At 39.0% G+C, this 13,085-nt stretch overlaps 1 protein-coding gene across 2 annotated transcripts in view; it reads right to left on the bottom strand.

Moving 5' to 3' along the window:
• The window catches only part of NUP35 (nucleoporin 35), a 43,607-nt gene extending 30,830 nt beyond the window's left edge, over nucleotides 1-12,777 (bottom strand). Inside the window, exons 1-2 of one of the 2 annotated variants that reach the window (XM_009182572.4) lie at nucleotides 12,671-12,777; nucleotides 1,944-2,114 (exon numbers count right to left, since the gene is read on the bottom strand). In XM_009182572.4, the coding sequence (XP_009180836.1) occupies nucleotides 1,944-2,103 (160 nt within the window). In that variant the 5' untranslated portion in view covers nucleotides 2,104-2,114; nucleotides 12,671-12,777. Of the gene's footprint in view, nucleotides 1-1,943; nucleotides 2,115-5,908; nucleotides 6,043-12,670 lie in introns of those variants that run through there. The other variant, XM_003907695.3, reaches the window with a different exon arrangement.
• Nucleotides 12,778-13,085: the final 308 nt, after the last annotated feature.

Below are 13,085 nucleotides of genomic sequence, written 5' to 3'. Positions count from 1 at the left end.
TAAGATTTTTAAAAATTTATATTTTTGAAATATTGACTTAAAATCTTGTCTCCTAGTTTTTTTCAAACTTTAATAAGCTGAAGAGTCACCTGGGGACCTTGTTAAAATTCAGACTCTGATTCAGAAGGTGTAGGGTGAAGCCTGAGATTATACAGTTACAACAAGCTCCCAGGTGATGCCAATGCTGCTGATCCACAGACTGCACTTTGAACAAAAGGATTCAGAGTAAGTAGTTAATGAAAATCTTAGTTTTCAGAAAACACATGTAACTTTTGCTCTCTCTACAAAATGCTTAACATTTAAATACAAAACTTGATCCCATTTCTCACTTGAAAATAGGTACTAAACAACTCCAGTCTGTAGATTCCTGAATAAATATAATTCCCTAATGTAGAGTCTGACTATCTAGATTAAGTACATCCCATTCATGTTTCTCACAGTAGAAATATATTTAAGTACATAATAAAGATGTAATAAAAGGAACAACTTCTGTGACATAAAGATGTCTTTTTCGATCAGAGAACATGCAATGCCAAAGAGTGATGCAGCCCAGGCCATTGGTAAGACTAATGTCTGAGCTTGGACAGTATAGCTTGAGCTATTTAGAGCACAGTCTAAGGAATAAGACTAACCTGAGGTTTATAGCGCTCTCTCACTAGCAAGTGACCTTCAGCAAATTATTTGTTGCATTTAGCCTCAGTTTCCTCTTTTTAAAAATGGGCATACTGTTACCTACCCTTTAAGATTGACAAAATAAGGATTAGCATACTGCCAGGCTCATAAGCAATCAATACATGTTGGCTACCACAATAAAACACATTTGAAATTTAATGTTTAATGTTAAATGAATTATTTCAAATATAATTTATAATTCTCCTGGATAAATCCTAAATAATAATAAACCATTTTAAAGCAAAAATACTTTAAAGGGCAATTAAGGTAAAAAGAGTTTTCATTTGAACAACTACTAAAGGATATTAGCTCACAATTAGAATTCAACCACTTCCGTAGCTAATTCTCACTACTCAGTTAAAACTTTGAAGTCATTTTTTAAAATATTTCTTTGCTAAAGGAGTTCTGCAATAAATACAGGCTGCATTTACAATACTTTGCCCTGACAATCACAAATTCTGTGTATAAAACCTCCCCCTAGTTTGCAAAGTCAGTCCCTTCCTCAAACATGCTATATGTGACAATCTCAATTCACTAAGACTAAAGGCAGAATTCACATCTACATCTTCAAGTTACATTTCTTTTGACCAATCATTTCCTCTGCTTGTATCTTAAGATGAATTACTTTAAATTAATTCAGTTGAAGCTAAATGATGGTATTTCATCAACTCTATGAGGCACTCTCCCCCCACCACACTCTGACATCTCCAAAACAGAAATTTTACAAAAAATGGCATCTTAGCATTATGTCACGTTTAGGGTTATTTTTGCTAGTGGTACTTAAAAGCCAATTCAGTGGCATCTTAGAATGAATAAAAAGTAGAATACATTTTAGTGGCTCTAGAAATTATAGCTTATATTGCTTACATCTCTATTCCAAGAGCCTTAAAATAAAAGCTTTGCTTTATAATAGACACATTGCTTAATTTTTTTTTAATTAATGAACGTACTGACGAGGGTGAATGCTGCACCATTACACTTTTTAAAATTCTAGCATAAGCCTGTCCCACCCGTGGCTTGAATACCACATGAAGCCCAGGATGGCCTTGAATGTGGCCCAACACAAATTGCTAAACTTTCTTAAAACATTATAAGACTTTTTTTTGCATTTTTTTTTTTTTTTTTTTGTAGCTCATCAGCTATTGTTAGAGTTACTGTATTTTATGTGTGGCCCAAGTCAATTCTTCTTCCCATGTGGTCCAGGGAAGCCAAAAGATTGGACATCCCTGTATGCAGCACGTCTATAAAATTATTTTAAGCAATTCACCTACCTGCAAGTAAAGGTGATCTCATTTCCATTACTCCTACCGAAGGGCCACTAATTGATCGAGGTTGGGGAGTCACTGGAGCTGGCAAATCCCCCATTAAAAATCCAGGTAAGAACTGGGCATTAACTCCTGGCTTTGGAGATGTGGGTGAACCCAGCATCATTGGTTCAGATCCTACATGAATCAAAAAATAAATTAAAGACTTTTCTGTTACAATATCTGACAAATACATGCAAGAATCTACCATAATTTTGAAAGTTTAATCAAAACTTTTAGATATAATAGAACTATAGTTGAATTTATTATTTTAAAAGCCAACAAAAATTATTTCTAGAAAAATGTAAAGTTATCTTGTATTCACTTTTTTTTTTTTTTTTTTTTTGAGAGTCAGAGTCTCACTCTGTCACCAGGCTGGAGTGCAGTGGCGCAATCTCAGTTCACTGCAACCTCTACCTCCTAGACTCAAGCGATCCTCCCTCCTCAGCCTCTCAGTAGCTGAGTCGACAGGCCTGCACTACCACGCCCAGCTAATTTTTGTATTTTTTTGTAGAAATGGGGTTTCACCATGCTGTCCAGGCTGGTCTGGAGCTCCTGAGCTCAGGTGATCCACCAGCCTTGGACTCCCAAAGTGCTGAGATTAAAGGCATGAAGCCATCATGCCTGGCAGCACAATATTAATCCGTGACAGCTATTTTTGTTTACATTATTTCAGGGATTTAAAAATCACACTAATAACTTCTTTCCATTTCCGAATCAGTTTGGACTATGTAACAACCGAAAACAAGGACAGGCTGCACTACTTATACAAAGTCTTAGAATATCAAACACAACGCGTTTAGCTTGCTAAATTGTTTCTTTTTCTTCCCCATAAAAAGTGCATCATTATTGTGATAAAACTGTAACCATGCATATATTAGAGCACTTACAAAATAACAGTGATAACTAGCACCCTAACTCAGAAACATGTTGAAAAGAATTGAAAACTTATTTTTGTAACTTTTTTCTTAATCATTAGTTTAAGTCAAGAATAATCACAGCTGGGCGTGGTGACTCAAGCCTGAAATCCTAGCACTTTGGGAGGCCAAGGCAGGAGGATCACTTGAGCTCAGGAATTCAAGACCAGCCTGGGAAACACAGTGAGAGCTCATCCTTTTTATTAAAAAAAATAATAATAAAAATAAAAAAAAAACAAAGAATCATCTCTAAATATTTCCCTAATATAAAGCCAACTTAGAGAACTGAAACCTCTCACAATTGTTGATACAAAATCCTCACAGTCTATAGATATTATTTCCCTTATGAAGATGAGTGAGCTATATAATTCTATTTTCATAGCAAAATAGCAGAATAAGGAAAACGACGGGCTATGGAGTCAAAGATGTGCGTTCAAGGTCTTTCAGCAAAAGGGAAACAGAGCTTTTGTTAGAATTATAGCAAGTACAGCTTGACCTGGTACCTGATACACAGTGAAGTGCTCAGTAAATACGAATTATTATTTTCTACAAGTATTTCATAATAGCAAAAACTGAGTAATGAAAGTATAAATGTAGAATTTGCAATCTCTGCTTACGAAAATAATTTTCAACTAGCTGACAAGCCTGAGTGTGACTCATGGCACCCAGAAGGGTCAAATGTTTGCTATGTTATTTGTATGTTTTTTATTAACTATTACTTAACTTCCAGACAGCCTTAAAAATCTGTTTCTTGATATCTAAAAGCTGCCAACTCTTTACTCTTCCTCTTATTTCCCATTATACTAGGCCTAGATATTAACAATACAAGTGTATAAAAGACAAAAAAAAAATTCAATAAATGGATAAAGCAGATGCTAAAACAAGGTGTAAAAAACTCTAACTACATTGTAATTAGTTTAAAAAGTGCTAGTTACTATGTTACATGGCACTACAGAAATATTTCCTAAGAATATCCACTAAAATCAAACCAAAAGTCTAAACAAAGGCATATTCCTAACAGATATTTAGAATATCATATTAAATGCAAAGTTTTTGGTAACATCCACTACATTCACTCCCCTCCCTAAAAGAAAAAAAAAATCATAGCAAAATAAAGTAAGAATTGGCTTAAGAAAAGTTGTGATATATCTGGATACATATAGACACAGTAGAAGCCTCAAGCCTGTAATCCCAGGATTTTGGGAGGCCGAGGGGGGCGGATCGCTTAAGCTCAGTTCCAGACCAGTCTGGACAAAAGGGCAAAACCTTGCCTCCACCAAAAATACAAAAAGTAGCTGGGAGTGGCGGCACACGCCACTGGGAGGCTGAGGTGGGAGGATTGTTTGAGCCCGGAGGCGGAGGCGGAAGTTGCAGTGGGCTGAGATTGCACAACTGCACTCCAGCCCAGCCCGGGGGACAAGGCGAGACCCTGTGTCAAAAAAGAGGAAGGGAGGGAGGGAGGAGGGAGAGAGAGAAGAAGGAATGAAAAGAAAAAAGAAAGCACCAGACAGCAAGGAGGGCACAATGGGCTCTTAATCAGGACTGTCACTAACCACCCTTCAGACTAAATTTCACTTAAAGCAAACTTAAGGAAAAAATGCTGCATGTCCTCAATTCCATTTCATATTCTGTGCTCCTAAAAGATTCGTACTCAGCTAGTACAGTTTGTTGAAGTCAACCCTTAGTTTTACTACACCAGTGGGCACCTGGAATATCTGCAAAATGTGAACTTGCACATTAATACTGGCTAATGTCAGATTTCTGGCAAGGCAATATACAGGGACTGGTTTACTCACATTTGTAACCCCAATAAATATGCACTCCAAAATGTTTTTGTTCAATAGAAAAATTTGGAACTGGAAATGAAGAGTTTTCTGATCTCTAAAATATATTAAAAATAAATACCAAGACGACATTTGTACATAAATTTTAATGCACAGTATCTGCATTATTGACATTATGCATTTAGTTTTTTTATGACATACTAAAGCAGTTCAAGTTACTCTATTCTCAAAAGGAACTTATTTTACACCAAACATGGCAAGCATTATATACCCTTCAAATCTAAAAAGACTCTTTCTACTATATATATATATATATATATCACACTTGCTCTCTTTTCCAAGCTCAGAAAGTTATAACCTAACTTTCAGGTAAGTCTCTATGACAGTAAGACGGTTTATTTTCCGTTCTAAAATTTTCGACGGTTCTCACAAGTCGCAAAACTCAGCAGGAAAAAAAAAAAAAAGGAATCCGCGTGCTGTTACATTGGTAGATTTTTTTCAAATACGACATATTTCAATGAGGCTCCGCAATAAATAATGGGAGTGAATCTTTAAAAAATTCAGATAGTGATCTATTAGAGAAAAATACCTCCTACAATACTTAAGAGTCACTTAAATAAAGGCGGGAAATATCGTGCGAACTCCTAGCTTGCTATTAAGGCCAATATCTCAATGATTACCAACCACCTGGTTGATTAAACGTTGCACGATTCAAGCTTCCATTAATAACAAGATTCCTTTTGCAAAGCCCGGGAGAGAGGAGGAGTCAAAACAGGAACTAGAAGCACAGGTGATCATGAAGCAGTGGACTGCACCTACACACTTCAGGGCACCGCCCACCCACGTGTACCGCGGTCAGTTCCTCCCAGGTAGGCTTCCGGGGAACCGGGGAATCCAGCAACTAGCAGCGCGTCTCGGGTATTAGAAGGAGGTTAAGGTATGGGCCAGTCTGGCGTAGCTGGCGTGTGGGGGCACAAACACAGCTCAGTCACCGTCCGACGGCCTTTCCTTCACCCTCCCAGGCCCACAGCTTCCCGGCGCCACCTCTGTAGCAGTATGGAGGCGATGCGTTGAGTAGGGGACTGACTAGGAACTTGGGGGCACCCAATGGTTCCCTCTCCGCGACTGAAACCAGCAGACGAGAGCCTGACGACTGCCCTTCAGTCTTGCCCGCCTCCAGGCCCAAAGCAGGGATGGCAGTGCCAACAAGGAAAAGCAATATTTCACTCACCTAACGCGGGCCCCTGAGGTTCCACGGCAAAGGCTGCCATTGCGTCGGCAACTACACTTAAAACCAGGACCTTACCAATTTTCAAAAATGGCGGAAACGCTCCCTACGGGTAAGGGCGTGCTATCTCTTGGGGTTGCGTAACTTCCGGACCTGCGCTGTGCTTAAGTTGTGGGCGCCGGAGCCATTTTGGAATAGGGCAAAGTTTTTGCGCTAAGAATTTCCGAAAAAAGGGTTTTTCCACCGGGAAGGTGGCGAACCAGCGTGTGGTTCTGGGAATGCTTTTCGTCCCTCTGTGAGCTTCCTGATTTGTTGGCACTTGAGTTACATAGAAGCACAGATTATTTTACTCACGGTTTCATAATTAGCGTGAGTTGACCCAGTGCCCTATCACCGGTCAGCTTTTCCGAGTAACACCTGGGAAAGTTAGCTTGATGAAAACAATTGGTGCCTCTTTCCAATGTAAATTTCTGGACTTAGTGCATGACGCTTTTTTCTCAAAATATGTTTTCTACTATCTGTATGCCATTTCTTTTAAATTTTGTGTTATGTAGACAATTTTACATTAAAGCATAACTCATACGATGTTTTGTTGCATATTAATACATACAAAAATATAGCTAACGAACGCATAAGTACACATGTAGATAATGGAGGATAATTATACGCACCCACGAACCCTCCACACCGCGGAATCTTTCGTGTTCCTGCCTGTGCCATCCCTGCCATCCATCTCCCCTCACTTTGCTGCTTTTCTTTAGGGCATAGTCACACGTAGATCACATATACATATTCTGCATATGTGTGTGTAAAAATATGTTGTTTAGTTTTGCTCAGTTACTAACTTTATACAATAATGTGCTACATATGTATAACTGGGGTGTTCTCAGCTCCATACCATGAGGATTATTTCCAAAATATCCACCCATGCTCAGCTATTTCTTCTACGACTTCCAAAATCTCAAATCCAGTAAGAATTTTGTCTTTGGAATGAGGCAGTAACAATTCCAGAATTAAATGGTAGGTTCCCAGAAATCAAATTTTAAAACCACTCACAGATCGAATTGACTTTTTGAAAATGGGTGTGTGAATTGAATTGTGTCCCCCAAAAATTTATGTTCATGTCCTAACCCTCATACTTATGAATATGACCTTATTTGGAAATTGGGTCTTTGCAGATGTAATAAAGTTCAGATAAAGTCATATTGGAGTACCACAGTCTCGGTAACCTAAATCAGCACAAATGTATCTCTTATAATTCTGGAGGCCAGAAATCCAAAATGAGTATTATGGGGCTAAAATCAATAAGAAGGACTATTTTCTTCTGGAGGCTCCAGGGGAGAATCTATTACCTTGCTTTTTCAAGCTTCTAGAAGCTACTTATATTTCCTAGCTTTTGTCACCTTCCTGCCTTTTCAAAGCCAAAGATGAAGCATCTTTGGTCTGTCTGACACTGCTTTGTTCAGCTTCTGCCATCACATAGCCTTGTGATTACATTTAGGACTCGCCCAGGTGATCCAGGATAATCTTACTATTTCAATATCCAGTAGAGGTGATCAAGTTAATAATCACATCTTCAAAATATCTTTTGCCATATAAGGTAACATTCACAGGTTCTAAAGCTTAGTGTATGGATATCTTTGGGGACTAGTTAGCCCACAACACGGAGCAATCCACTTTTTAGAATTAAGCTACCAAGAAAGGTTCATCAATGAAGAAATTTCTACACACATTGAGGCTAGATGTGGTGGCTCACACCTGCAATCCCAGCACTTTGGGAGGCTGAGGGGTGGATCGCTTGAGCCCAGGAGTTTGAGACATAGTAAGAACCCACTTCGCTACAAAATAAAAAATAAATTTTTAAAAAAGAAATTTCTATAAAAATTATGATCTAGCCAAGCAAAAGAACACTATACACCGGCTAAAATAAATTAGATGGATTTGATATGAGTGTAAATATTAACCTAGAAAGATCTCTGTGATAGATACAATGAAAAAAAGTAATTTGAAAACATAAATATATATGCATACATATGTGGCACCATTTTATTTTTATTTAATAACAGGTTTATTTAGGAACAGATACAGAGAAAGAGAGAGAGAGAGAAAGAAAAGAGTGATGCTTCTTTGAATAAAGGAAGATGTTGAAAAAGATTTGCACTGGCCAAGCTCTGTGGCTCACACCTGTAATCCTAGCACTTTGGGAGGCCAAGACTGGCAGATCACAAGATCAGGAGTTCAAGACCAGCCTGGCCAACATGGTGAAACCCCATCTCCACTAAAAATACAAAAATTAGCCAGGCATGGTGATGCGTGCCTGTAATCCCAGCTGCTTGGGAGGCTGAAGCAGGAGAATCGCTTGAACCCAGGAGGTGGAGGTTGCAGTGAGCCAAGACCGTGCCACTGTACTCCAGCATGGCGACAGAGCGAGACTCTGTCTCAGAAAAAGAAAAAGATTTGCACCAAACTATTAACAGTAGAAATAAAGTAGTAAAAGGTTTGTAAATTGGAGAAATGGCCTTTAACTTATTTTATACAATTTTTGTGGTTGATTACAGGTGTTACTGCTATTTTGTTTATTTGTTTGTTTGTTTGTTTATTTATTTATTTATTGAGATGTAGTCTTGCTCTGTCACCAGGCTGTAGTGCAGTGTTGCAATCTCAGCTCACTGCAACCTCCACCTCCTGGGTTCAAGCGATTCCCCTGCCTCAGCCTCCAGAGTAGCTGGGACTACAGGCGCCTGCCACCACACCCGACTAATTTTTTTTTTTTTTTTAATTTTGGTAGAGACAGGGTTTCACCATGTTGGCCAGGATGGTCTCGATCTCCTGACCTCATGATCCGCTCGCCTCGCCCTCCCAAAGAGCTGGGATTACAGGCATGAGCCACTGTACCCCGCCCTATTTTCTTTATTTTTTTAATTAAAAACTTTTTTCCATTAATAAATTTATTTTCCTTTCTTTACCTGCATTTCAATATTTTACCCTTTCGATGGGCTCTTTTCCTTACCAAGCTATAAAGAAGCCCAGTATTGAAACCCTCCCTAGGCCTTGCTCTTCCACCTACCTACCATGTGCTAATTTCTCTCTCATTTCATTTTTTCATGATCTCAAAAGAAATGTCTATAGATTTTAGTAAATTATCTGTTTCCCTATCTTTACTATTTTGATTTTTAATTAATTACAGATTGGCTCCTGTGTAATGCTCTTCTGAAATAAAACTACTGACCCCAACTAATTTTTTTTTCCTAATTGGCAAATTAGACCTGCCTCCTTGACATCTGCAGTATCCAACAGCTTTGACAATCTTTTCCTAAGTACAAGTGTTTTCTTTATTTTTGGTGATGCTACACTTCCTATTTCTCATAACTTTACTCCTTTTCTGGTTTTTCAATAATTGATCCCATTTTTTTCTAACCTGGGAATATTATTGTTGTTCAAGCCTTTGCTCTCTCCTTTCTTTTTCAACTCTTAGTGGTCTTCCTTGGAATCCTTATCATTGTCACCCTGTTCAAATAATTGTTAATAATCTATGCCCAACATCTCTAAAGTCAAATGCCACTTTTCCAGATGCTTGCTGGACAACCTACCCATACATCAAACCTCAAAAGCAAGCTCATCTTTTGTCCCTTTTTCTGTTCATCTCTTAGAAACTCAAATTTATAGTGTGTTAGCGGAATTTAGAGTCAGACGGACCTCAATTCAGAGCCCAACTCTCTCACTAAAACCCATATACTTGGATTTGTATTTGATTTCTAGATTTTATTGTTTGTAAAATAGAAACAATACCTGCTTTGAAAGGTGGTTATTCTTAGTACAGTGTCTGCTCCACTTCGGTTTTTATGACATTCACCTTCTCTACCATCAAACATTCAGATATTCTTTCTGCCTCTTCAATTCCTATACAATTGCAGTCAACTCTTCACATCTCCCTGCCTTCAGTTTCTCCCACCTAACACACCAGTAGCCAAAACTTTCTTTTTGTTGTTGTTGTTTTTTGAGACGGAGTCTCATTCTGCCATCCAGGCTGGAGTGCAGTGAAGCGATCTCAGGTTACTGCAACATCTGCCTCCTGTGTTCAAGCAATTCTCCTGCCTCAGGCTCCTGAGTAGCTGAGATTACAGGCGCACACCACCATGCCAGGCTAATTTTTGCATTTTTAATAGAGATAGGGTTTTGCCATGTTGGCCAGGCTGGTCTCAAACTCCTGACCTCAAGTGATCCTCCAGCTTTGGCCTCCCAAAGTGTTGGAATTACAGGCATGAGCCACTGCGCCTGGCCCAAAGTTTTTTCTTCATACACATTACCCAGCTGTCTGAAAACACTCACTGAGTTCCTATTTTCTACAGAAGCCTCCTTTTCTTCAGCCTCCACAAGGCTCAGGTGTGCAGCACATGTCATCTAGTAACATCCTTTATTATACCATATACATTGTCACCTGGACAGCAAAGGAGGAAAAAATCAAAATATCTCATGGTGGGAGGGTAGAAGCATCTCTTTGAGAGACTTCCATAGGAACCCCTAAAGGCAATACACATTGTTACCCTACTTTCACCTCGGGATAACTGAGAACCTTGGTTTCAAAAGTAAAATCCCAGGGTGTGGTGGCATGTACCTTGTAGTCCCAGCTACTCAGGAGGCTGAGGCGGGAGGATCACTTGAGCCCAGGAGTTCCATGCTGCAGTGAGCCATGATCCTGCTACTGAACTCCAGCCTAGGCCACAGAGCAGGACCCTGTTCCCTGGCCCCCCCAAAAAAGAAAATTTCCTTCACCTCCTCATCCTAAAATTTGCTGCAATCAATTATCTCGTTATTCCCTGTTGGAAACCCTCATTCTCTTGTGAACAGCTCCTCACATTGTATTTCTTGCTCACATCAACCTTCAGACTAGCATCCCTTAGCTTTCCACCCCAATTTGCAAAGTCTTGTGTTTCTTTCAAGTAGCAGCTCGAGTCTCTTTCTGTCATGAAACCTGCCCCAGCCATGCCAACTCTGAATCATCTTCTCTCTTCACCTCACTTTGCTGTAAGATACTTGTAAGTTTTCTTTTCAGCCCCACTAGATGGATTTTCTTGAGGCCAGGGACCATAACTTTTCCTATTTTGTATTTCCATTACTTTTCAATTAAATGTATCTTGAAAAATGAATGGTTACAGTATGTAGCTATTTAGGCATAAACAGAGCAAGAGATGGTGACCCCTACCCCAACTGGGAATGTCAAGCGGTTGTTAAACTGTCTCTCTGAAATAATTGGTTGCAGCCAGTGCCAGGAAAAGGCAGTTTCCCAACAGATAGTAACACCTAAAACTGGTGATCAGCAGCTTCCGGATAAGATCTAAGGAGATGGGAGAGTGGGCTCAGGCATGCATATTAAGAGGCAAAATCGAGGAGTTTAACTGGTACATGACCTCCTAAGGACATTCAGCTGGTAAGGGAAGAACACCTCTGGTGAGCATGCGTACAACTCCAGTAAACACACTGCGCACGCTCACCTCCAAAGTGCTAACAGGCCTCCCTCTCCAAGGAAAGAATCAAGGGAAAAGGGACGCAAGATGCCGGAAGTATGCCAACATGTAAAACCCTACGTCCAAGGTCAAATGGGGCACTTGTCCTCTAAGATGGCCACTTGGCCCTCTTCCAAGTGTACTTTACTTTCTTTTCATTCCTCCTCTAAAGTTTTTCAATAAACCTTCACTCCCACTCTAAAATTTGCCTTGATCTCTTCTTCTGCCTTACACCCCTTAGTCGGATTCTGCCGCTGATGACACATGAATTCTTGATGCTGTCCCGTATTACTCGGATTCCCACCACCGATAACAAAATGATTAAACATTAATTACAAGCTGTAAATAAACATTAAACAAAGGATAATTATCTGACATAACTTATTTAATGCAATTTTGCATGTTTGCCAATTTTAAAAATCATAACTGCACATTAATTATATTAGTGCTTATTATAAAATAAAGACCTATTTATAGTTCTAATTACTCTTTTTTGTGTAAAATGAGATCTTCAAAATGTGGGTTACCTTGAATGAGAAACATTTGTACATTTTTTATTGTTAAACTGAAATTTTAGAAATATTGCAGGTTCACTATATTCCTCTGTACATGAATATTATCTTGATTACAATACTTGTTTCTCTACCTTCTATTCTGAACATATTATATAAACTGTCAAATGGAACCTGTTTCCTATTTCTGTTCTGAATTCCTCCCTCCCAGGGCATCAGATTTCATCAAAGTGCTATTTTTGTAGACCATTGATTATCAAACTCAGGTGGGGAGCCCTTTCTTCAACAAAGGATGGTGCAGATGCTTAATAAATACAACTGCCCAGTTGCGAGGGGAGGAACAGATAGAGTACAAGGGTTCTTGCCCCCTAAACTGCCAACTATCACAACTCCAAGTGACTCTTGAAACACTTGGTTTGGAGTACCTAGGGCTACAGAGAGCTCCACCTGAAAATTTGCTCTGGGCTGTATTTCAACTTTCTTCTAAACTCAAATTTTGAAAAAGTCAGAAATATGTAAAATCTCACATTAAAAAATTTTTTCAATAAGTTTAATATATTCACACCCAAACTGCTTGTGTATCTATCATATACTGAATATTCATCAACCTACTTATAAATGTCTAACTATGCAGTGTTTGTATATAAATATAAAATCAACTTCTTAATCTTAAAAGCCCACTCTCAGTCTATTCTATAAAACAAAAACAAATACGTTTTTTAAATGAAGGGAAGAAAAAAGATTTCCACCTTTAGTAAGACTTCAGAAAAAAGATGGAGTTTGTCATCTTCAGAAAGAGCAAGGGGAGAGAACATCTTATCACTCATACTGTCACCATCTCAGCCTTCAGCACCTGGTGTAGCATGGGCTACCATTCACTTAGTGATGTCATATAAAGCACACAGAGGAACCATGACTTCATGGGTACCAAGGACAAGTGATCTCCAAAGGCCCTTTGTGATGTTTACGATGTAGAGATCTGGCTGGGCATGGTGACTCATGCCTGTGATCCCAGCACTTTGGGAGGCTGAAGCAGGAGGATTGCTTGAGCTCAGGAGTTTAAACTCAATCTGGGCCACACAGTGAGAACTCATCTTCAAACAAATCACCTTTAAAAGAATCAGACATCATCTTTAAAAAAATACAAATTTGGCCGGGCACAGT

The sequence above is a fragment of the Papio anubis genome, chromosome 10 (assembly GCF_008728515.1).
Source record: "Papio anubis isolate 15944 chromosome 10, Panubis1.0, whole genome shotgun sequence".
In the NCBI taxonomy this organism is placed as follows: domain Eukaryota; kingdom Metazoa; phylum Chordata; class Mammalia; order Primates; family Cercopithecidae; genus Papio; species Papio anubis.
This window is presented reverse-complemented; position numbering and strand designations above follow the sequence as displayed.